Source organism: Nipponia nippon, unplaced genomic scaffold, assembly GCF_047370975.1.
Source record: "Nipponia nippon isolate SJK-2023a ecotype South Korea unplaced genomic scaffold, ASM4737097v1 scaffold_9, whole genome shotgun sequence".
In the NCBI taxonomy this organism is placed as follows: domain Eukaryota; kingdom Metazoa; phylum Chordata; class Aves; order Pelecaniformes; family Threskiornithidae; genus Nipponia; species Nipponia nippon.
The window spans coordinates 49,468,486-49,489,723 of record NW_028262413.1 but is presented as its reverse complement, the minus strand read 5'-3'; the positions used below and the strand labels follow the sequence as shown (position 1 = coordinate 49,489,723).

The 21,238-nt window shown below is 49.9% G+C and overlaps 1 protein-coding gene across 1 annotated transcript in view; it reads left to right on the top strand.

Annotated features, from left to right (window-relative positions):
• The window catches only part of MAP1A (microtubule associated protein 1A), a 66,180-nt gene extending 48,350 nt beyond the window's left edge, over window positions 1-17,830 (top strand). Inside the window, exons 4-7 of the mRNA XM_087744865.1 lie at window positions 94-234; window positions 1,982-10,871; window positions 13,150-13,382; window positions 14,324-17,830. Of these exons, the coding sequence (XP_087600991.1) occupies window positions 94-234; window positions 1,982-10,871; window positions 13,150-13,382; window positions 14,324-14,479 (9,420 nt within the window). The 3' untranslated portion in view covers window positions 14,480-17,830. The remainder of the gene's footprint in view (window positions 1-93; window positions 235-1,981; window positions 10,872-13,149; window positions 13,383-14,323) is intronic.
• Window positions 17,831-21,238: the final 3,408 nt, after the last annotated feature.

Genomic DNA, 21,238 nt, shown 5'->3' with positions numbered 1-21,238 from the left:
AGCGCGTAAGCAGCGCCTGTCCGTGTGATTGGGTTTCTGGGTGAGGAATACAGGTAACTTTTTTGACTGCAACACTCTGTCTCATGGTAACAGGTCCGCTCGCTGGTGTGTGATTCATCAGCCCACAAACTACTGATCTTCTGTGGTCAGAGCTCAGACCAGGAAGGAGACTTGATCCTGCAGACGGGGACCTTCACTTACCAGAAGTTTGCTGAGATACTTTCAGAGCCGGAGGTGAGTGTGAGCAGCCAGCCAGCACGTCCCCTCCTGTTCACGGGGTGCATGATAGAGCAACGCAGCCTGCGCCGCTCCTTCAGGTGGCAGATCTGCAGAGAGATGGCCTTGAAATCCAGCAAAAAATTGCACAGCATAAATAATTCATGCTATAGTCTTGGGCATCTTGCTTTAACTCCCTGGCTTAAGTTTTCCAAGGTGGCAGGCATGGGTGGTTCCACATTTAAGTGCTCAGCTTGAAATAACCTTCCAGACTGGCTCTGCAGTGGGCAGACACTCACAATTTCTTAAAACAGGTCTTAAAATATCTGTGGGCAGCTTCCAGAAAACAGCCAAGAGAGGCCATCATCACCCTAGTAAATGCGGGTATTTCTCTTCATTGCACAGTCAGTCCAGTAAGCGTAAGCTGTTCACAAGGTTCAGAGTGTTCATTAGGGGTGTGTAAAGATGATGAGGGGATGACTAAATGCTGATTAAGTAACTACATAATGATTAAATAACTACAAATATCATTATTTAATTGCAGAATTGCAGAATCATTCAGGTTGGAAGGGCACTTGAGAGGTCTGCAGCCCAGCCTCCTGCATAGAGCAGGGTCAGCACTGAATTTAGACAAGATTGCTCAGCGCTTTGTCCAGTGGGGTCTTGAAAACCTTGTAGGACATCTCTGAACCTCTGCTCTAATGCTAATTATCTTAGCTAGGTGTACTATAGCTTTCCGCAGAGGCTTTAAACTCTCTTTCTATTGGTGCTCATTGCCAATACAGATAGGCTGCTTCAGTTTTTGGTAAGCCCTACTTGCACTGATCATTGTGTGCCAGATCTTTAGAACGTCTCCGTTTGACTGAAGGTACAGTTGCTGCAGGAATGGCTGGGTGATATTTTGACAATTGATATCATTGTTCTATAATTACATCAGCAAGTCTACCCACCGTCATTTATTTTAGGCTGATTGTTCTCATTTTTTCCTGGTACCCATTTATTTGGACACTAACTAGTCAATTAAGGGCTGTCTAAGCAGGAGAACACAGTGTAAAGAAGTGCACTAATCTTATTCCAGATACTTAGGAAGTCTGAGGTTTAATTGCTCGGGATATGTTCAGCATAGCTCTAAGGAGCCTTGGAAATTATATCAACCTTAGTTCTACTTATTAATCATGTAGCATGTCCCCAACCCCGTATGTATATCAGAGACGGAGCCACGACTTTCAAAATAGGTCCCAGGAAAGAAACTGAATCTGAATAAAAAAGAAAGTCCCATGGCACTAAAACTGCACAAAGTGCTATATGGTCGTTCATAGCCAGTGAGCAAGGATAAATTCAGACAATGATGCTTAGCATTGAAAAGGGTATCTCAGGGTTAGAATTCACAAATCAAAAAGAAACTGCTACTTTTGAGCCCAAGCCAGGGACTGATATCCCAGGTTAAATAGGAAGAAGTAAGGAAAGAGGACAAGGTGGCTCCTGCTTTCATTTTCTTTCCTGAGGTCTTGTCACTGTGCTCTCCCAGCAGCCAGGAAGCATAACAGCCCATCAACATCAAGAATTTCAAAACAGAGCAGAACGTGGCCCCACGCATCTATTTGCAACGGGCCTTTGGACTATTTAATCTATCCCAGTGTTCCCTGCCGGTAAAGCGCTCATGGCGTCTTCAGTATTTCTGCATTAACTGGCTATTTTTTTTTTAAGTGCTGAACTGGTCTCAGAGCTCTGTTTGACCTTTATTTGTCTGTGCTTGTCTCATCAGGTCACCCAGATTCTTAGCAACACTGATTCAGACATCAAGGCCTCCCTTACTGTGTCGTGCCCGGGAGAAGGAGACTGGAGCAACCTTGGGCATCCTCGATTTCAGGAAATTATTAATCTGAAACTGAATCCTGATCCAGTTCTGCCAGAAATGGATGGGGTGTCTGAGTTTGCAGAATATGTCTCTGAGACAGTTGACGTGCCGTCTCCATTTGATCTCCTGGAGCCACCCACCTCAGGGGGCTTTTTGAAGCTTTCTAAACCCTGCTGCTACATATTCCCTGGGGGAAGAGGTGATTCTGCTCTCTTTGCTGTCAATGGGTTTAACATCCTTGTGGATGGTGGCTCTGACAGGAAATCTTGCTTCTGGAAGCTGGTAAGGCACCTGGATAGGATTGACTCAATCCTGCTGACCCACATTGGTGCAGACAACCTACCTGGCATCAATGGGCTGCTGCAGAGGAAGGTTGCTGAGCAAGAGGAGGAACAATCCCAGGGCTCTACCAACTACAGTGACTGGATGAAGAACCTCATTTCTCCTGAGCTAGGGGTGGTTTTTTTTAACGTTCCTGAAAAACTGAAGATGCCTGAATCGTCCATGAAAGTAAAGAGGAGCATCGAAGAAGCTTGTCTGACACTGCAGTATCTCAACAGACTGGGCATTAAATCAGAGCCCCTCTACAGGGTGGTGAGCAGTACCATTGAACCTATCACGCTTTTCCACAAAATGGGAGTGGGTAAGCTGGACATGTATATACTGAATCCTGTCAAGGACAGTAAAGAAATGCAGTTTCTAATGCAGAAATGGGCTGGTAATAGTAAAGCAAAGACTGGCATAATTCTTGCAAGTGGGAAAGAAGGTGAAATTTCTGTTCCCTATCTCACATCCATCACAGCCCTAGTGGTGTGGCTTCCAGCTAGCCCAACAGAGAAAATTGTAAGGGTTTTGTTTCCTGGAAATGCTCCTCAAAATAAGATCCTGGAAGGTCTTGAGAAACTCAAGCACCTGGATTTTCTGAGGTACCCAGTGGCTACTCAGAAAGATATCACTTCTGGAATACCTCCACCTGTGCTGAAGCAGACCAAAATTAAACAGAGAACCGACAGTAAAGAGAGTCTTAAATCTTCCCCCAGGCCATCGGTGACAAAGCAAGCTAAGAAAGAAGAGGCAGTTGAGGAGGGGATTAAGGAGGTAAAACCAGAAGTCATAAAGGATGCTAAAATTGAGAAAAAGGTTAAAGAACCCTCGGAGAAAACTCCTGAGAAACCGGTTAAACATGAAAAGATAAAGACAGAAACAAGTGATGCTCTCAAAGCTGAGAAAAGAAAATTGGCAAAAGACAAGGTTGGAAAAAAGCATCTCAAAGAGAAAGTATCCAAACTGGAGGAGAAGAAAGACAAAGAAAAGAAAGAGATTAAGAAGGAGAAAAAGGACTTAAAAAAAGATGATGGAAAGAAAGAGGAAAAAAAAGATTCAAAGAAAGAGGATAAAAAGAAAGAAACCAAACCAGAGCCCAAAAAAATTTCTAAACCAGACTTAAAACCATTTACCCCAGAAGTAAGAAAAACATTATACAAGGCAAAAGTTCCAGGCAGACTCAAAACTGAGAAGATCAAAGTCAAACCTGAAAAGGAAGTGCCTGCTGACCTGAAGACATCACCAATGGAGAAGGCACCTGTACAGGTGGAGCCAGGAGAGACTTCCCTAGCTGAGCAGAGGTTAGTCCTGTCTTCACCAGAAGATCTTACAAAGGACTTTGAGGAACTGAAGCACGAGGAGAAAGTCACCTTGCAGGTGACTCAAGAAATGTCTGATACTGAGGTTGGTGATAAGATTATGAGAGTACCTGAAACAGAGGTAGACGACTCTGCTGCCATGATTGCTCAGACTTGCCTTGAAGTGGATCTGATTTTGAAAACAAACATTCCTGGTCAGGGAATAGCTACTACGGATACGGACAAAGAATCACCAGCAGAGGAAAAGGCAGCCCATCAGCTAGAACTGAGAGCAGCTCATGCTGAAAAAATAGAGGATGAAAGAAGAACAATAGATGAAAATCGTGACATGAGATACTGCGAGGGAAAAGCTGAGCAGGACGAGGAAGTTCAGCTGTTTCCAGACAAAGAACAGGCACCATCACAGACAGACCTCTTAGCAAAGGGTGTTCAGTCATCAGCATTCAGAGAGGAAGAAAAGGAGGAAGAGGAGAAGATCTCTTTGGACAGAAAACAGAGGGAAGCAGAAACAAAGACATGTGAAAAGTATACTGAGGGGACAGAGGCACAGGGAGAGGGTGAGAAGGAAAAGAGGGAAGATGTGATAGAAAAGGCAGAACTGGAAGAAAAGGAAGAACAGCGCATGAAGGCAGAGGAGAAGGTGGAAAAGAATAGAGACTTCTATGAGCTGAATCGGGATGACAGAGAGGACAAAATATTTACCGCTACAGAAAAGGAAAAAGAATTTAGTGACATAGGTGAGAAAAACAAATTACTTGGAAAGGACGTAACAAAGGAAGAGTCATATCTGAGCAGTCTGCCAGTCCCACCAGGAGCAACAGCAGAACATGTTTCATATATCCAAGATGAAACTATCCCAGGCTACTCGGAAACGGAGCAGACCATTTCTGATGAAGAAATACATGATGAACAGGAAGAGAGGATCCCACACTTGAAGTATGATGTCAATGCCTATGACATTTCTGTTCCTGACCACCCAGGCTCTTTTGAAGCAATACATGGAATACAGGCCGTGCCTACTGCTGACCTTTCCGCCAAGGGCTATGCTGGCCAGGAGTCTGAAATCCTGGCATATCCTACAAACATTGTGGCAGCACCTCTGGCTGAGGAGGAACATATATCCTCTGCTACCTCCATTACAGAATGTGATAAGCTTTCATCTTTTGCAACTTCAGTAGCAGAAGACCAATCTGTTGCATCTCTAACAGCACCACAAACAGAAGAGACTGGGAAAAGCTCTTTACTTCTAGACACAGTAAACAGCATGCCCTCCTCTCGGACTGAAGCAACCCAAGGTCTCGACTATGTTCCCTCCGCTGGCACAATCTCTCCCACATCATCCTTGGAGGAAGACAAATGTTTTAAATCTCCACCCCCTGAAGATTTCCATGCGTTAGCAGAAGGAGAGAGAAAACTGGAAGCTCAAAAAAAGGATCTTCATGAAGAGGCAGAAGATGAAGAGGAAGAAGAAGATGGGACTCCCAATATTGAAATGCCTGAGAAACTCAGGGGGCATTACAATGCCCCCATATTTGCTCATCAAGGCTGTCCTGATAACGTGTTAATCAGTGTTCCCACAGAAGTGATGCAAACTTCTGGTCTGCCGTTATCCACTGAAGAAACACCGTTTTCCCAGGTTGACTCTGCAGAGGGTGAAGAACGATGCATGAGTCCTGACGATAGTACAGTCAAAATGGCCTCTCCCACCCCATCTGGCCCCACTAGTGCAGGACACACACCTTTCCACCAGTCTCCAGTGGAGGAAAAACTAGAAACAGTAGATTCAGATCTATTTGAAAAACAAACAGATGCTGCTGCCAAGAAGGTGGAAGGCCAAACTTGTGTTGTGGTGAAGGGAGCCAAGGGTGAACCTCTCAGAGAGGATGAGCTATCTGCGGCTAAATACAGACATGAAAAAGAAGTGCCTGGGCCTGTACAGCACAAGCTGGACTTGGGCAGTGACGTTCCAGTTCCAGTGTCTCCTGGGGAGGAGGTGCGGGAAGAGCCCGTGGGGAAGGAGGAGCTGCCCTGGCTCTCCTACCACAAGCAGGACACGGTGGTGATAGGGGAGGAGGAGGAGCGTCCCATGCTGCCCCCTCCCAGCACAGATGTGTTTCTGGAGCCAGAAAAAGAGCAAGGAACTAAAACCATGACAGAAAGTTTAATGGGATTTTCAAAACACTTGTCCTTTGAGCCATTCTCTACCACAGAAGCATCTCTAGGAGATGTGGGTCCTCCACAGTTCACAAGCCAAAGCAAATCTGAAAGTGACCAATCTCCACAGTTCTCACCAGATGACACCAAGTCACTTTCTTTTACAGAAGAAAGTATTGGTAAAGAAAAATCCTCAGATATTTCTGTTAAGGGAGTGACTACTGAAGAAGGCAAACTGCTGTATTTCACAGGAGACACTTCAGAAGAAGAAAAATCTTCTCATGTTTCCATTAAAGACATTTCACCAGAAGAGACCAAATCCATTTCTCTCACTGAGAGTCCCAGCAAAGAAATCTCTTCAGACCTTTTTGTTAAAGGAATTTCTCCAGAAGATATCAAATCTCTTAGTTTCACAGAAGAGATACCTGCAAAAGAAAAAACTACGTCTGACTTTACTGACAAATTCCCTTCAGAAGCTGTGAAATCCATGGATTTCACAGAGCAGAGCCCAGCTACGTATGAAACATCACTGAAAATTTCTGCCAAAGAACTCACGAAAGAAGTGTCAAAATCTTTTCCTTGCCCAGAAAGTAGCTCAGTTAAAGACACGTCACCCAGAGATACTTCGACTGAAGACATGTCTCCAGATGACAGCAGTTTATTTTCTGCAGGAGAAAAGGGACCGTTTAGGGGAGGAGCTGCAGGCTTGGACTCTCAGGAAGCATCTCCAGATGCGAAGGGCTTACACTTTACAGAATCTAGCCCAACTGAGGATAAAACATCTTCACACATTTCTGCTGAAGGTGTAAAATCTTGCAGGTCCAAGGAAGCTCAAGAAGAAAAATCTCCAGAAATGGAAGACTTTTACATGAAAGATTTAAGTTATGAGAAGAAAGTGTGGTTTCCCGAAGAGGTGGAGGAGATCCCTGTTCAGGGCAAGCGGCAGAGATACGATAAAGAGAGAGAGAGCACGTTCTTGGATGAGGTACCAGAATATGAAACAAAATCCCTTCCTAAAATGGGAGAGGAGGAGATCCTGTCTCCTGCCGTGCCTGGCAGTCACACCTGGAGAAAAGCAGAAAGTGAAGCATGGGGCTCTGCGTATGGGTGTCTTCAGGAAGGAGGAGAGACCGGCAGAGGAGGGCAGCTACCCAGTGAGGAGGATGAGGATCTCCGTCACGCTGAAGACAAACCTGTGCTACTGCAAGCAGAAGCAGAATGTTTAAAGATGGAATCGTGTGATCACAAAGACGACACACAGAAGAGTGCCAAACCTGCATCAGAAACAGAGAAAGTGGAAATCGTTCCTGCTGACATCTCTCTCCCAGCAAGAACACAAATGGAAAGTTCTCCTCTGTCTTCTCGATATGTCTCTGGTGAGGAAAATCAGGCCAAAGCATTAATTGGAACCAAAGAAAGGCAAGAATTGTTGTTGACATCTAAACCAGATTACTCCTACTTAGATGATGAGGAGAAAGCTGTCCTAGATATCTATGCAAAGTCACTAGACCAAGCACTGACAGCCTCTCCCCTGTCTGTAATGGCAACCACTCTGGAAAAGGAGATGGACACAACGCCAGAAACAGAAAGGCCTTACAAGTTAGATGAGTGCAAGCCACCTTTACGGGAGGAGGTCCCGTCAAAGGACACAGAGGAGAAATCAGACATCAGTGGCGTGTATCGGGAAACAGAGTGTAAATACAAGTCAGATAGAAAGCAAGAGGATGACTGCAAATCCACTGAGGGTCTGTATGATTCTACAGGGAGAAAAGAGCAGATGGCAGCAGCATCTACTCTGCTGCAATCGACCAGACCAGCAGAATATGAATATATAGCAGCATCCCCAGAAGAAAGTGCTGCAGTGTCAGGGCAGCGTGCACAACCCCCTCTAGGACAACCCCCTCTAGGACAAGGCCCTTGTCAAAAAAGCAGTGCTGCCGTGGGCCATGCTGAGGCTGTGGGTTCTGCCGGCCGAGTGGCATATCCTCCGGAGACCTATCCCAGGAGCTCCCCTGAGCCTTATTCCTATGAGGAAGGGGTCTGCAGACCCAGAGGTGATGACAGCCCTACAAGACAAGAGCAAGAAGAAAGAGAACCAACTCCCTACCCTGATGAAAGAAGTTTCAAGTATGCGGACATCTATGAGAAGATAGTTGTGTCTGGAGCTGGGCCCTCTCCCTTCACACCCAAGGGTGCAGACAGCCCAGGTCACACTGACAAGGTGCCAGCAACGGCACTGATCTCTCAAAAAGGCGAAGGTTTTCACGTCTCTGCAAAGGAAGAAGAGTCCTGCCTTTATACCTCTGCTGAGAAGGAGTTGTCATCTCCAGCATCCCCTAAAGATAAAGCAGATTCAGCCTTTGACTATACAGACATCCATGAAAGATACTCGCCCTTGTCTGAAACAGATAAGCCTAGGGTATCTGAAGGACAGGAAAAACTGAAGGTGTCTTCTGCTTTGCCAGGAGAACTGGACTCTGAACTGCACCCATCATCCGCAAGCACAGCATCTGCCTCTCCCACAGACGCGACTGACACGTTTTATCAAGAAAAATCAGCTGCCTATATTGATGCTGCTTGTCCAGATGAGAACATCATTTTGTCTAGCCAGGAGCAGATACCCCTGTCCCTGAAATCTGAAAGCCCGAATCCCAAAGATACATACTACGAGAAAGCAGGTCGAGGGGAAGAAAGCACGAGTGACTCAGAGTTAGAAAAAGGCGCTAAGGAGAAATCTGAAAAGGAGTCTAAGCTGCGCAGCCCTGCTGAAGCTGCAGGCACAGCCTACGCACACATCTCGGCAACGGACAAGTTTCACGTATCAGAACCCCTTCTGCAAAGCAAGCGTCAGGAGTCCATTTCACCCAGTTCCACTGCCTCCTCACCCTCTGATCTGGGGTGGAAAGAGGAATACCCAAGTAGGAAAATCGCATCAGCCGCTGTTGCGGGGACATATGTTGCTGGTTACAGCGACCTGCCAGACACAGGCAGAGAAGAGCAGGCTTCAGAAATGTGCCATTTAAGACAAGATTCTTCACAAAAGAGAGAGGTTGCTGAAAAATCCACAAAAGAATCACATTTCTGCGTAACAGATTATCCAAGTGCAGCGGTGGTCTCGGAGTGCCAAGAGCAAGCCGTATACTTGAAATCTGCTTCTGGAGAAGAGGGAGAGGCATACAGAAAGGGCCCAACAGCAGAGGGCGGAGCGATGGATAGCTCTCCTGGATTTGAATGCTCCCTGCTAGGAAAGAGTGAAACATCCAGTCTGTTCAGACATGAGCAAACCTCAGCAAGCCGTTTGGGGGATATCTCTCTTCCTTTAAAGGTCCCTTGTGCTTTGCTCTCAGACCAGGGGAAGAAAGATGAGTACTTGGAGGTTTCAGAGAAAATCAGTAGCCTTGACTCGTCTTTTACTAAATTCTCACCACTGAGTCCGTATGAGGAAGATAAGTTGTTCTCCAAAGCTGTGGAAAGAGAGTCTGTGCCCCAACAGCAGCTGAAAGATGACTCGTCTAGCCTGTCAGAGGAACCTTCATCTGAAGCCACCACTCCTGTGATATCGACTACAGCAGAAAGTTTCTACTCCCATATGCTTTCCACGTACACGGGTGAGGGAGCAGAACCAGGCACCAGGAGTCTTTGGGATGTGTCTCCACAGATTCCAGATAGTGCTGTGAAAACACATACAGCTGAAACCAAAGGCTTTGTGTTTGCTGAAGAACATGGTTCTCCATTCACAAGTGGCATGGGTGACAGCATTTCGCCATGCAGAACGGAGTGCCGGAGTTCACAGCCCACACCATTCTCTGCAGAGAAACAACGGCAACCCTGTGTAAGCAGCCCAGAGCAGAAGGCACCATTTGCAGAACAGCTGATGACACTGACATCTCTCCCTGATGTGTTGACATCATTTCCTCATCATGAAGATGAAACCACAGCCAATGGTCCAACAGAGGTGAGCACCAGTCTGCAAGCTTTCCACAGTACATACCATGCAGCAGAAGCAAAAGATGAAAAAACGTGTCCCGATTCTGACAGCAGTTTTTATCCGTGCGCAGGCAAAGAGGACACAGAGAGGCAGAGCCGTCCTTCCTCTCTGATGTCCCCTGAACACAGTTTCCAGCCCTTTTTCCCAGATGTGCAGAGGGGTGGAAAAACAGAGGACCAGGGAGATGCTTCCCATGAGATGGAGCCACATTTAGGAGCCAGTTTTGACTGTGGACAGAAATTTTCCTCATGTGAATACAAGCAGAGGAAGGGAGAGCTCTCTCCATCATTCATCAACCCGAGCCCTCATGAGCTCTCTGAAGACAGTGACCTCTCACAGGAGGACGGTCACCCTTCAGTGCAAGGAAGACCACCCCACGCTGGCAGTAGCCCCATGCAAAGTGCCACAGTGGAGGAAACCCCTCCAACGTCAGTGAGTGATTCTGGAACCTCCCAGTCGGACTCGGACGTCCCGCCCGAGACAGAGGAATGTCCGTCCATCACAGCGGATGCCAACATGGACTCGGATGAAGATGCCGATTTCCTCCCAGTGGACAAAGCTGTTGGGAATGCTCATCATGCCAGTTCTAGGTCCAGCCATGATCCTCAGCCTGTTCCAATGGTAGATCCCCATCCCCATCCTCCTCACCCTGATGTCTGCATGGTAGACCCCGATATGTTGGTAAATGAGCAAAGCATGAGCCGAACTGATAAAATTTCCAAGAAAGACATAAAAGAAAAGAACAAAGGTGTGAGGAAGCCTTTGAGCAAACCCAAATCTTCCTCACCTGCCCGGAAATTAGATGTGAAAGGGAAACGATCACCCACTCCTGTGAAACAACCATCGGACAAATCTCCAAAATCTGTCACTGCCAAAAAAGAGAGAGATGGAGGAGAGAAGCCCAAAGCACGCGGTGCGCTGGTGCAGCCTCCTCACACAGAGGATGAGTTATCCCGGAGTAGTCACAGCAACCCTGGCAAGAGCCTTGTCAATGGCATCAAAACAAACCCCGGTAAGAAATTCTTCCTTAAGCATGCATGTTCTCTTTAGGTCCAAGACAGAGAAAAAGCACGGGGTTAAATGTAGCAGAACAGAGAACAGGACTTCCCAGTCAGACATAAAAAGTTATAAGCAGTGATGAGGTACAGAGGTTGTCACACAAATCACTTAAAAAGATCAAAGCCTTGAGGAAAACTCTCAGCCTCTGCAGAGGCGAATGCAACCACCTCTGAAGAGAGACGGACCTGCGAGACCTAACTCAGAACTTCGCAGGCCAAGAGTCAGTTCCAGCCAGAGGCTGCATGGGGGGGGGGGGGGCAGTCGGTATTTGGAGGTGGGTGCTGTCACAGAAAGGCCAGAAATCGAAGGACGAAATACGTGTGTGTTTTAAAAAGAGGTGGCAACCTCTCAGCCTGTGAGTGGGGTAAGTGCATTGCACTGGACCGAGGTAAAGCTGTCACGTACAATAACGGGACACCGCCATGGTCGGGTGCGTCCTTTCCTCTGACATGTTAAGCGGAGGTGGGATGGGAACAGCTCCCGCTTCCGAGTGCCATGCTCGGGGCACTGAACAGGCAGTCTGACTGTTGGAAACTGAGGTCTTCTCTTTTTCCCAAATAAAGGTGCGAAAGAGGGACTCAGCCTCAAGTGTGGGTACAGCCCACGGCCTCTTGCTAAGTGTTCACACAGAGACCGGTCCTTTACTGGTATCCTACCAGATGATACCAGTATTAGGTGATAGAGTATTGCATCATCGCCACGTCTGCGCTGAGGCAGCATAGTGCCGGGCACTTTACAGGCACAGAGCAAATACTAATCCTTCGCTCCCGAGCATCGATGCTGAGCGTAAGACAAGAGACAGCAGGCGGCAGCGCCAGGGAGCATGGAGAAACCTGCAACACAGCTGACGTGCGGTGGCCTCAGCAGACGCCCGTTGCAGGCACTGTGGCAAAGAGAGGGTGCAGGAGGGGAAGCGGGGGAAGCTTTGCAGCGGGGAGCTCCTCTTGAGTGAGAGCAGCCGAAGGGGAAAAACCTGAAAAGAGCCCCGTGTGCATGTTGCAAACACAGCTGAGGTGAGGCAAACTGGTGTCAGTGACAGCAAGGGCGATGGACCAGCCAAGCGGTTGATGGAGGGGCTGCTCAGTGTAGGGGAGTGAGGGGAAAGCAGCGGACGGCGCAGTGAGTCACAGTGCCAGGGAGGGCTCTGCAAAGGAAGATGGGCTGGAGAGGGGCTGAGCCAGCTGCCAGTCACCAGCAGCTGCCAGGCAAACGGGCACAGTCAGGAGGGAGCCTGCACCGGGGTGTTAGCAGGGGCTGCGCAGAACCGTCCTGTCCTCGAGGCGCTGCACAGAAAGGACTGGCAAGGTGCGGTGCCTGTGCGAGTCCGAAGGGAGGGTTGAGGCAAAGATACAGGCTGTAGAGGTGCGCATGGAGCAGGGCTGTGATTTGCCCAAATCAAACTTGGGATGAGGACTAGACATCCATAAGACTGGCTGAGACAGGTAGGGGATTTTTCATTTGTGTAGCAGCTAGGCAGCACAATGAGTTGTCCATGCCAGTAGTTAGTGGCTTTTTGCTCACAGAAGAGCCCACACAGTGATAGTCCGTGGAAGGAAAAAGAGGACAGAGGCCTCGGTGATTCCACAGAGAGCAGGAGGGAGAGCGGACAGTCCTTCTATGGGTGGTGTGTGTGTATATATATGCATATATACTGCTGAGTGTAACAACTGTTGTTTGACCATCTCTCATCTCGTAAATGTAAGCAGCAGCAAATGAAGAAAAGAGGTACAAAAGGTTGATAGGAAAGAGCAATAGAGTCCTTGGAATAGCAGCAATTCACAGGAATGGCAGAAAGCCAGGAGGGAGCTTCCAGAAAGACTACTGTAATACCCCAGGATAGCATATAAAGGCCATCAGAACAGGTTTCTTTATCAAATGTAGGTTATTAAACAACAAAAATCAGGACTAAATATTGATTGGGACGACAACTCTGCAAAAGCTAATAATGGAGATTTTTGATTCCCTTCCCCAGGAAAAGCTGCTGAGCCTAAAGCCTTCCAGTCCCTCCCCAAAGAAGAGCAGGGCCCCCTTTCCCTCCCGAGAGCTGTGACAGCACTGGCCCAGAAATGCACCCAGGTCACCTCTGAGCAGCAGAGCCTGGATAAATCTTCGCTTTGTGGCTGCAGCTGCAGGGAAAAACCTTTCTGGAATTCAGAAGCCCTTCAGTGTTAATTTGAGTGTTTGTCCTTTCCAAAAGGGTTTTGATAGCCTCTGTTTTCTTTTTTCCAAAGCTTCCAGCAGTCCTAAGAGCAGTTTGCCTGTGCCCATGGGTCCACCTGTCTATGTGGACCTGGCATACATCCCCAACCACTGCAGTGGAAAGAACACAGATCCGGAGTTCTTCAAGCGGGTTCGAGCATCATACTACGTTGTGAGCGGGAACGATGCAGCCAACGGAGAACCGAGCCGTGCAGTGTTGGATGCGCTCCTGGAAGGGAAGGCTCAGTGGGGGGAGAACCTGCAGGTAGGTCATGGAAGTGCCAAGGAGGGTGTGCGATGCTCCTGGTGTCACACGTGCTGGGGAGAAGGGGGGTGTCACAAACGTACCCAGAGGGAGTACAGTAAGAGGGAGCGAATGGTACGGGGCATGGCCCGCTCTGCAGTCTTAGGAGAGTAACCGTTTGTACCCATGAGGCGGAGGAGGACACCTGCAAAATGGTGTGAGTGGAAGCAGATATGTCCTTTCCACATCCTTCTGAGGGGAGGACGCATTTAGAGATCATACACTCCTCCTGACCTGCTGCAGCACGAGCCTATCCTCAAGTGAAAACAAGCACCGTCCCAGTCTGAATTGTCATCACGGTGTCCCGCGCCCAGCGGCGTTTGTTGCTAGCTGAACATCTTTCTGATTGATAGCAACTTTTTTTTAGTGCTTTTAAACCAGAGTGTTCTTACACGTAGTTCTTGCTTAGTCAGGTTTGCAGGACATCCTGGGCGGGCACTCTTTCTGCAGACAGGTACAAGAAAGTGTGTGTGTTCTTTCAGATGAAGCAGCCTCAGATTTCAAGGTCCCTGAGCTGCCCGTTGGGTCAATAGGCACATGAAGTCTAATATCAGGCCATTAACAGTGACACTCTCAGCATTGTTCCTTTTCGCTCCGAGGGATCTTCCTAAGGCTGTTTCTGGAGCTCCGCAGAGAGAGGCTCTTCCCTGCGCTGCAGCCATTTTCATCATGCCGATGTTAGCGCTGCCGGTTTGCAGCCTGCTCGGAGCACCACTCTGCTGGTACTGCGTAAAATAAAGCACCAGCTCTGCCTTAGAGAACCTGACATCTGAAAGACATTAAATAGAACAAGGGTACAGTGTTCCAAAATTAATGGAAAATTTTAGCCTTAGCTCCTATGGGCATTGTTTGTCACTGCAGTTGTTCTCAGACAAATCATCCCTGCTGCTTTCTTTTCCCAGGTGACATTGATCCCAACACATGATACTGAGGTGACACGAGAATGGTACCAACAGACCCATGAGAAGCAGCAGGAGCTAAACATCATGGTACTGGCAAGCAGCAGCACTGTTGTGATGCAGGATGAATCTTTTCCAGCCTGTAAGATCGAATTCTAAATCTCCCCCACTTTGCGTTCATCCATTGACTCTCCAATCACCGATGCAACATCAGAGACACCATCTAATCACAGTCCAGTTCTTCTCTGGTTTAGTCCTCTACATGGTTCCCATTTGTCAGGCAATCGGGTATCCATCTAGCTCAGCACTGGATGCCATGAGAAAGAAGTGCAGGGCTCTGTAATATTCTGGACTGAGCTAAGAGTTTGTGCAAGAGCAGTTGCAGGCCAGGGGCACTTCCACTTTCCCTGCTTTATTCTGCTGCCTGTACAGTTTCTGTAGACTATCTATCTTGGCTGTCTTGCTGCTGTGAGAGCTTGTTCAACTCTTCCTGGCTGCCTTGCCATTTAACTTGTAGCACCATGAACCTCGTCTTTCTGGTGAGGACTGAAGTGCTGCTGCTGCATGTAGACAGTGCATGGGGGCAGGGGGAGCAGAGAAGAAAACTAATTTGCAAAGAAAATGCACCTAGGAGATGAGGGAAGGCGAAACCCTCCAACTGTAACCTGACAGTGAAGGTCATTCTTCCATCTCCCATCCTGACCATACAGGTGGTGTCCTGAGCAAGGGGCCCTGTACTCCGACGAGGCAGGACCACCATTTGCCAGCTCTGCAGGTTTCTGTCCCAAGTGTGTGGTTGTGGCATCCTGCAAGACCTGCTCGCTATGCTCAAGGAGCTGGGACGAAGGACACGTTTGTCTGGGGGCCGCGGTGGGAGGGGAGGGTTCAGCCTGTTGTTCTTTGCTACAAGGAGCACATTCCTAAACCTCCTGTGAGCTTTGCACACACAGAGCGGCCAACTTACTCCTGCCCGTCAGCAGTGTGACAGCAGGAGGCACAGAGGGGCTGTTGCCTGCCCAGTCACACACAGAGCATCCAAACGCACAACTACAGCCCCCTCGAAAGCAGAAGGGCTGAAACAACCCTGGCCTCTGTTGGCCTAAGATGTACGAGAAACCTCCCTGTCCTTGTAAACCAAAGGCTTTCTCGAGGATTGTGGCGAGGCAGCTGAGGAACCCGCATGCCGCACGGAGAGGCTAGCGTCTGGCTGGTGTAGCTGACGTGCGTCAGTTCTGCAAGCAGCAGCAGTGTCCTCGCTGCCTGTATGCCGGCCTCTTAGCTGCGTTCAAGCTTTTTGTTGTCCCCCTAAGTGCGCAGGATGCGGGGAACAGAACCCGTGGTGTGAGGAAAGAGAACCCCCTTCCAAAAACACTCGGGGAAAGGGGTTTAGTAAGCGTAGCTGCTCTCGGTTCCTCCGCAGCCGTAGCAGGCACACGCAGACTCTTGTTGCCAGCATAGGTGAGGTGCTGTCAAAACTGGGCCGTGCACGCCTTGCAGCTCGCAGCCCATTGCTGGCGCGCCCATGGCGGGCGCATGTCCGTGCTCTCTGGCCGTCCTGGCAGAAGCGTCGTCGTATGCCGTGAGCGCGTCATTGCTACCGAACGCTCACCCCGAGCCTCCTGGCGTGCAAACCCTTTCCAGCCGCTGCAGGGAGAGCAGCTCCAGGAGTGTTAGTGCGCAGGCGAGCCGGCGGCACCGGTGAGCCTTTGCCACATCCGAGAGCACTGCCAGAGGCTCTTGCCACAAAGATGGCTTTTATCTTTCTGTAAGAGAGAGAGTGGCAGCAGGGTGTGCTCTGGGGAAGGAGAGGGGAGCTAGAAAGCAACGCTGCGAGGCTTGACATACAACTCCAAGGTATTTCCGTCTGCTGTGGCGCTGAGCCGAGGGCTGACTCCATAATAAGCATCCTAGGACCCTGTGTTGTGCTTGCCTGGGACGCTTCAGTTGCAGTGCTAGCTTTCTGGCAGCTGACATAAGGGAAATGCTGCTTAGAAACCTGCTCCTAGAACTAAAATGGAGTTTCTAGGGAAATGGTTTATTTTGCATTTAATTTATATATTTATTTTTTTATGTTAAGCTGCATTTTGTGTGGATTTAATATTTTAATTTATACATGTTAACATGACACCATGTGCTCTTAGTGTCAGTTCAGAGGTTTCTCAGTACAAATACTTAGATGCTGCAATGTAAACAACAACATAAAAAGACGATAGAGAACTTGCTGGCGGCAGAAGGGGTCTCTGCTTGCAGCCTGCAAGCCTGTGTCTAAAACCCAGCAGCTGCAGGAGAAAGCCTGAGGCTAGCAGCCCCTTGCCTGGGAGCAGCCAGCCCTTTTGACACAGCCCTTGTTAGGAGCACGTGAGCTTCCTCAGGGATTTAGCAAATCCCTGCCCTGTGCTGTACTCATTTGAACCATGGACTCACGGTGCGTCTGCCGGAAGAATAAGTGTCATTGTAACCCGATGGGGTCAGCGTCCATGAATGCTGGTTATGGCAAGCAACTGCAGGCAGTGCCACAGCTGCTCCTGCTTCCCCGGACGCTGCCGGGGTTTTGCCTTCAGCGCTTCGGGGAGAGCCTGGCGCAGCCGCCGGTGGGACTGGCTGCCGGCCAGCACGGGCGCAGGATGCCAGACACCAGAGGAACAAGCGTGACCCTCATGGACTGGCTCCCTGGATCCCTAAGCGTGGCTAGGTGTAAAAGCTAATGCACTAACTTTAGATAGACCCACACATGAATGTTTTCTCAGTTTTAAACTTGAAGCAATTCTGACTAAGCAGCAGTAATAGTGAGGCTTTGCAAGGTGCCTGCATCCTCCAGGCAGGAGCGCGGCCGTTGGCATGGGCTCAGTAAGAACACCGGCCCTCCGCCCGCTGCGCTCCTGCGCGCCGCAGCTATGCTGCTTGGACAGCTTTATCCTACACCAGTTCGCTTCCCGGTCCTCAAGGCTCCACACTTTTTTTTCAGTCTTTTGTGGCAGTCTCTGCTGCCTTCAGCTTCTCTCCTTCCCTCTCTGTCTTCCTCCCCTCGTCCTCCCCCCCCCCCAATCTTAAAAAACTACGGGGAAAAAGACTTGTAAAAATGCCAATTTGTAAAGAGGCTGACCCTGCTTGGCCTGCAGGAGCCAGCAGACCCCATCCAGAGCCAGGGTAATACAACACTATAGAGAGAAACAGTTAAACTCTGCTTTTGCTTGTTTCTGCATGTGGGCAACAACGCGTAATCTTCCTGTATGTAATAGGTACAAAATACTATTTTAAACCTATAATTAAAAAAAAGTGAACGTCTTAACTGTATTGAAATGGCAACTTGTGCTCCTAGCTTCTTCTATGCTAAATGTTTTAAGAACAGAGCCCTGATTCTTTTCTTCAGCATCATGTTTCTATTTGAATTTAGTTCCTTAAGTTCTGTCCTTTTGCCCATTTCCATGTGAAACACTCTGTAACTAACTGCTGTCAAGAGAGGAGCCCGACACATTAATAATAAAGCCACATTAATTGCGAACAAGAACACTTCCAACTGTTTCAAGCTGTTCTTTGAGTGGGTCCATGCTGTAGGCAGGGGGCACGCAGCCTCGGCTACCGTACCTTCGCTCCAGCGCTGGCCAGCAGCCCCCAGCCCGTGAGTTCAGGCGAGCCCCGATGAGTTCAGGCGAGCCCCCGCTGTTCCGCTGACCCCACGCCTTCGCTCGCAGCCGCCCAAGCGTCCTGCGGCCCCAGGAGGGATGGGCACGGGCACGGGCACGGCCGGGGCACAGGGCCTGCCTGGGACACCCGCCCCCCCTCCTTGGCCCCAGCAGGGTGAGGTACAGTCCCAGGCGCACGGCACCACACGCTGCCCATCCCTATTGCAACAGCGGGCCTTCGCACCTCTCTAGCACTCCAAACCGACCTCTGAAGGGGAAGCCGCTTTATTTCAGCTCTTTCAGCTACCCAGCAGAAAACTAGGACAGCATCCCTCTGCCCTGCCTGGGCTGGGCAGCAGTCAGGAGAGGCTGACGCCCAGCTCTGCTCCTGCCTGCGTGTCCTCGGGAGGAAACGCAACGGCACAGCGGAATGCAAGGGAAAAGGGAAGCAGGTACTGGGCTACGACGCGCAGAAGAGAGGCCGTCGTGGCCACGGAGCGTACCACAGCTTGTGCAGCATGCAACGGAGGCTCGGGCAGCTGCCAAAGCTGTTGCTGACAGGGGAGGGACCACAAACCATTACCAAAACCCAGGAACTATTTCCAGAGCTGCTTTCCAGCTAAACAAGCATAGGGATATGGCCATGCTCCTGCTAACTGAGAAGCTGTGACCGTACATGCGTTTCCCAAAGGCATACGGTGTTGGGAGGCTAAGGACCTGTTCAGCACCATCCTGCAGAGCAGCGTTCCCCAGCCAGCTGTTGAGATGGACCATGCAGGCTGTGGTGAACACATCTACTACAGGCTGTTCTGCAGAAGGGAGGCAAAATCAGGTTAGCGTAGCACAAAACCCAAGCGGCAGCATGCAGGGAAGTGGTGTAAATCACGCAAGCATGTCCTGAGGAAGCAATGCTCCTCCGGCAATGAGCAGGAGTACGCTGAGGCTGGGAAGCTTCCAAGTGCCCATGAACCTGGATAGAAGCATCCAGACACGGGTGGGTGGTCTGCAAGGAGGAACTGGATCAGCCCAGACCTCCAGAGCAGGCCTTGGCTTTGCCAGGGCTACACTTCAGCGACAAACTGGACTTCTGTCAACTCAAACAAGAAGAGGCAAGCAGCAATCCTTCAAACTCCTGGGCCTCTTGTTCCCCTATGGCCCGCCAACAGAGCAGGCATCAGCTGGGCAGCGCTGGAGCCAAGTCCTGCACTGCAGGAGGAGGGGGAATGGGACTCTCCCACCAAGGACAGAAACCAGCTGTCCTCGGCTGGTAGGCTGAGCCCATCACTTGCTGCGGAGGACTGGGGGAGATAAGGGTTAGTATTTTGTGGGGAAGTGGCATGGCTCTGAGAAACCAGAAGAACAGATAAGTGAAAGACAGGTCCCAGTAAGGCAATGACATGGCCCTCCCTTAATCAGCTCCTTCACTATTTGCAAACCGATGAGCCAGAGGCACGTCCAAGGCAATAGCAGCGAGACCGAGTTTGGTCTTGTTTCAGCGACCAGGGCTGCCTGGACCTTGCCACGCCAAAGGCCCAAGGCCTGCACGTGCCGTACAACCTGACAGTTTCTCCAGCTCCAAGGACTCTGCTCGTACATGCTGACTGACAAGAGGACCTGGCACTTGCCACAGCCCCCACAAGCCATTGCCATCCTCTGGCTACTTGGTACAGAGTTAGTATTTCCCGCCTGTTCTGCCACACGACCCGGACCCATTTCTCTATACTGCTTTCCCATCGCACACAGTGACAACAGTTCAGGAAGAGTTTTGCTTACTGCATCTGCCAGGGATTTGACAAGCCTGACCCAAACTATCCCAGCTACTGTAGGCAAGGGTTGTGCTTGCACCCAGCTAGAGACACAGGACCACGCAGCAGCCGTCTGTGCATAGCACTACTTATGCAGCCCAAAAGCATTTGAAACTGCAGCTTATGCCTCAGCATAGCTTTGAGGAGCCAGAACTGGCTTTGGCAGGATTAAGCCAAAAACATCAGCTCCTGCCATTGTACCCAGAAATTGTGCAATTGTCCGTTTCTTTTTTCTCTCCTTTGTGACTCACAGGACTCCCGTACACCACCCTTCTGTTTGGAAGGGGATTTGTCATTAATCACTGCTGCTGCTAAGCCAAGAAAAACATGGTAGAGATACTTTGTAAGAACAGACGGTTAGTGCTCAGATTTCCCAGCACCCTGCAGGTGTTCATTTGGAAGCGTTAGAGCATCATGAAAGACCACAAACTTCTCAGCAGAGGCAGCTATTAAGCAGCTCTTTTAAAATAAAGGGCACCGTCCCTTCTTGGCCTGCCTATCCAAGAGAGCAGACAGACTAGAACCCCGTTCTGGCACCGCTGCAGGCAGCCCAGCTTTCCTGGCTGCCTGCGGGACAATACCGGTCTTTCGGTTCAGGACATTGGCTTCCGCAGCACAAGCACTACTAGCCCCAAGCAACCAGGCTGTCTCCCTGTTACTCTGCCCTGCATCAGGAAGCCCTCTGACCCTGCAAACTATGCGGAGAACAAAACTTCACACAATTGCCAGCATGCAAAGTACCAGTGCAGCCAGATAATTTCTGGCTAGAGGACTCCAGTAATGAAAAGACATATTCAGAAGCCAAAATTAGACACTAATTAGAATTTGTAGAAATATTGTCAATTTAGGGATAGGGAGGTTTGTATTTTTCATCACAACAAAAACCCTTCTGGCCTCTCTCCTGGGCCCGCTCTGTCACCGGGCTGCAGAGCCACAGCAGAGCCACAGCTGCGAGCTGCTTCCCAAGCATCATTCCCTTTTCATTTCCAGGTGAAGAAATGGGCTGAAGGTTGGGGAACATTATAAATAACTGTGGTTCGTGTGAGTGACAGCCATCTGCCCAGGAATTCAACTACTGTCCCTTCTTGCAGAACATGGCCTTCAGAGCCTCGCAGGAAAGGCCACGTTTGTACTCGGGTGACGTGGCACGTCCGCGGCAGCAGCTCTTGGGCAGCGCTACCACGGCCAAGCCGTGGAAGCACAAGGGCGCTGCAGCCTGCAGCCGCGTCCTCCGGGGGAAAGACGACAAAGCGCCCTCCGGGTCCCCTGCACCCAGAGCCCAGCCTGCCTCCTGCGCTGCCCGGCAGGAGGGCAGCTGGCACTGAGAGCATCCCCTGGCTCTTTTCTTGCAGCGCCGGGGGAGCAGCGGGGCAGGAGATCTGCTGGGCATTTGTACACAGCCCGGCCATCCCACCGGCAGGCTCCAGGGCCCTGGAAGAGGCGAGCGCTCAGCTGTGTGGGGGTGAGCACCCGAGAGCCCGGCTCTCACC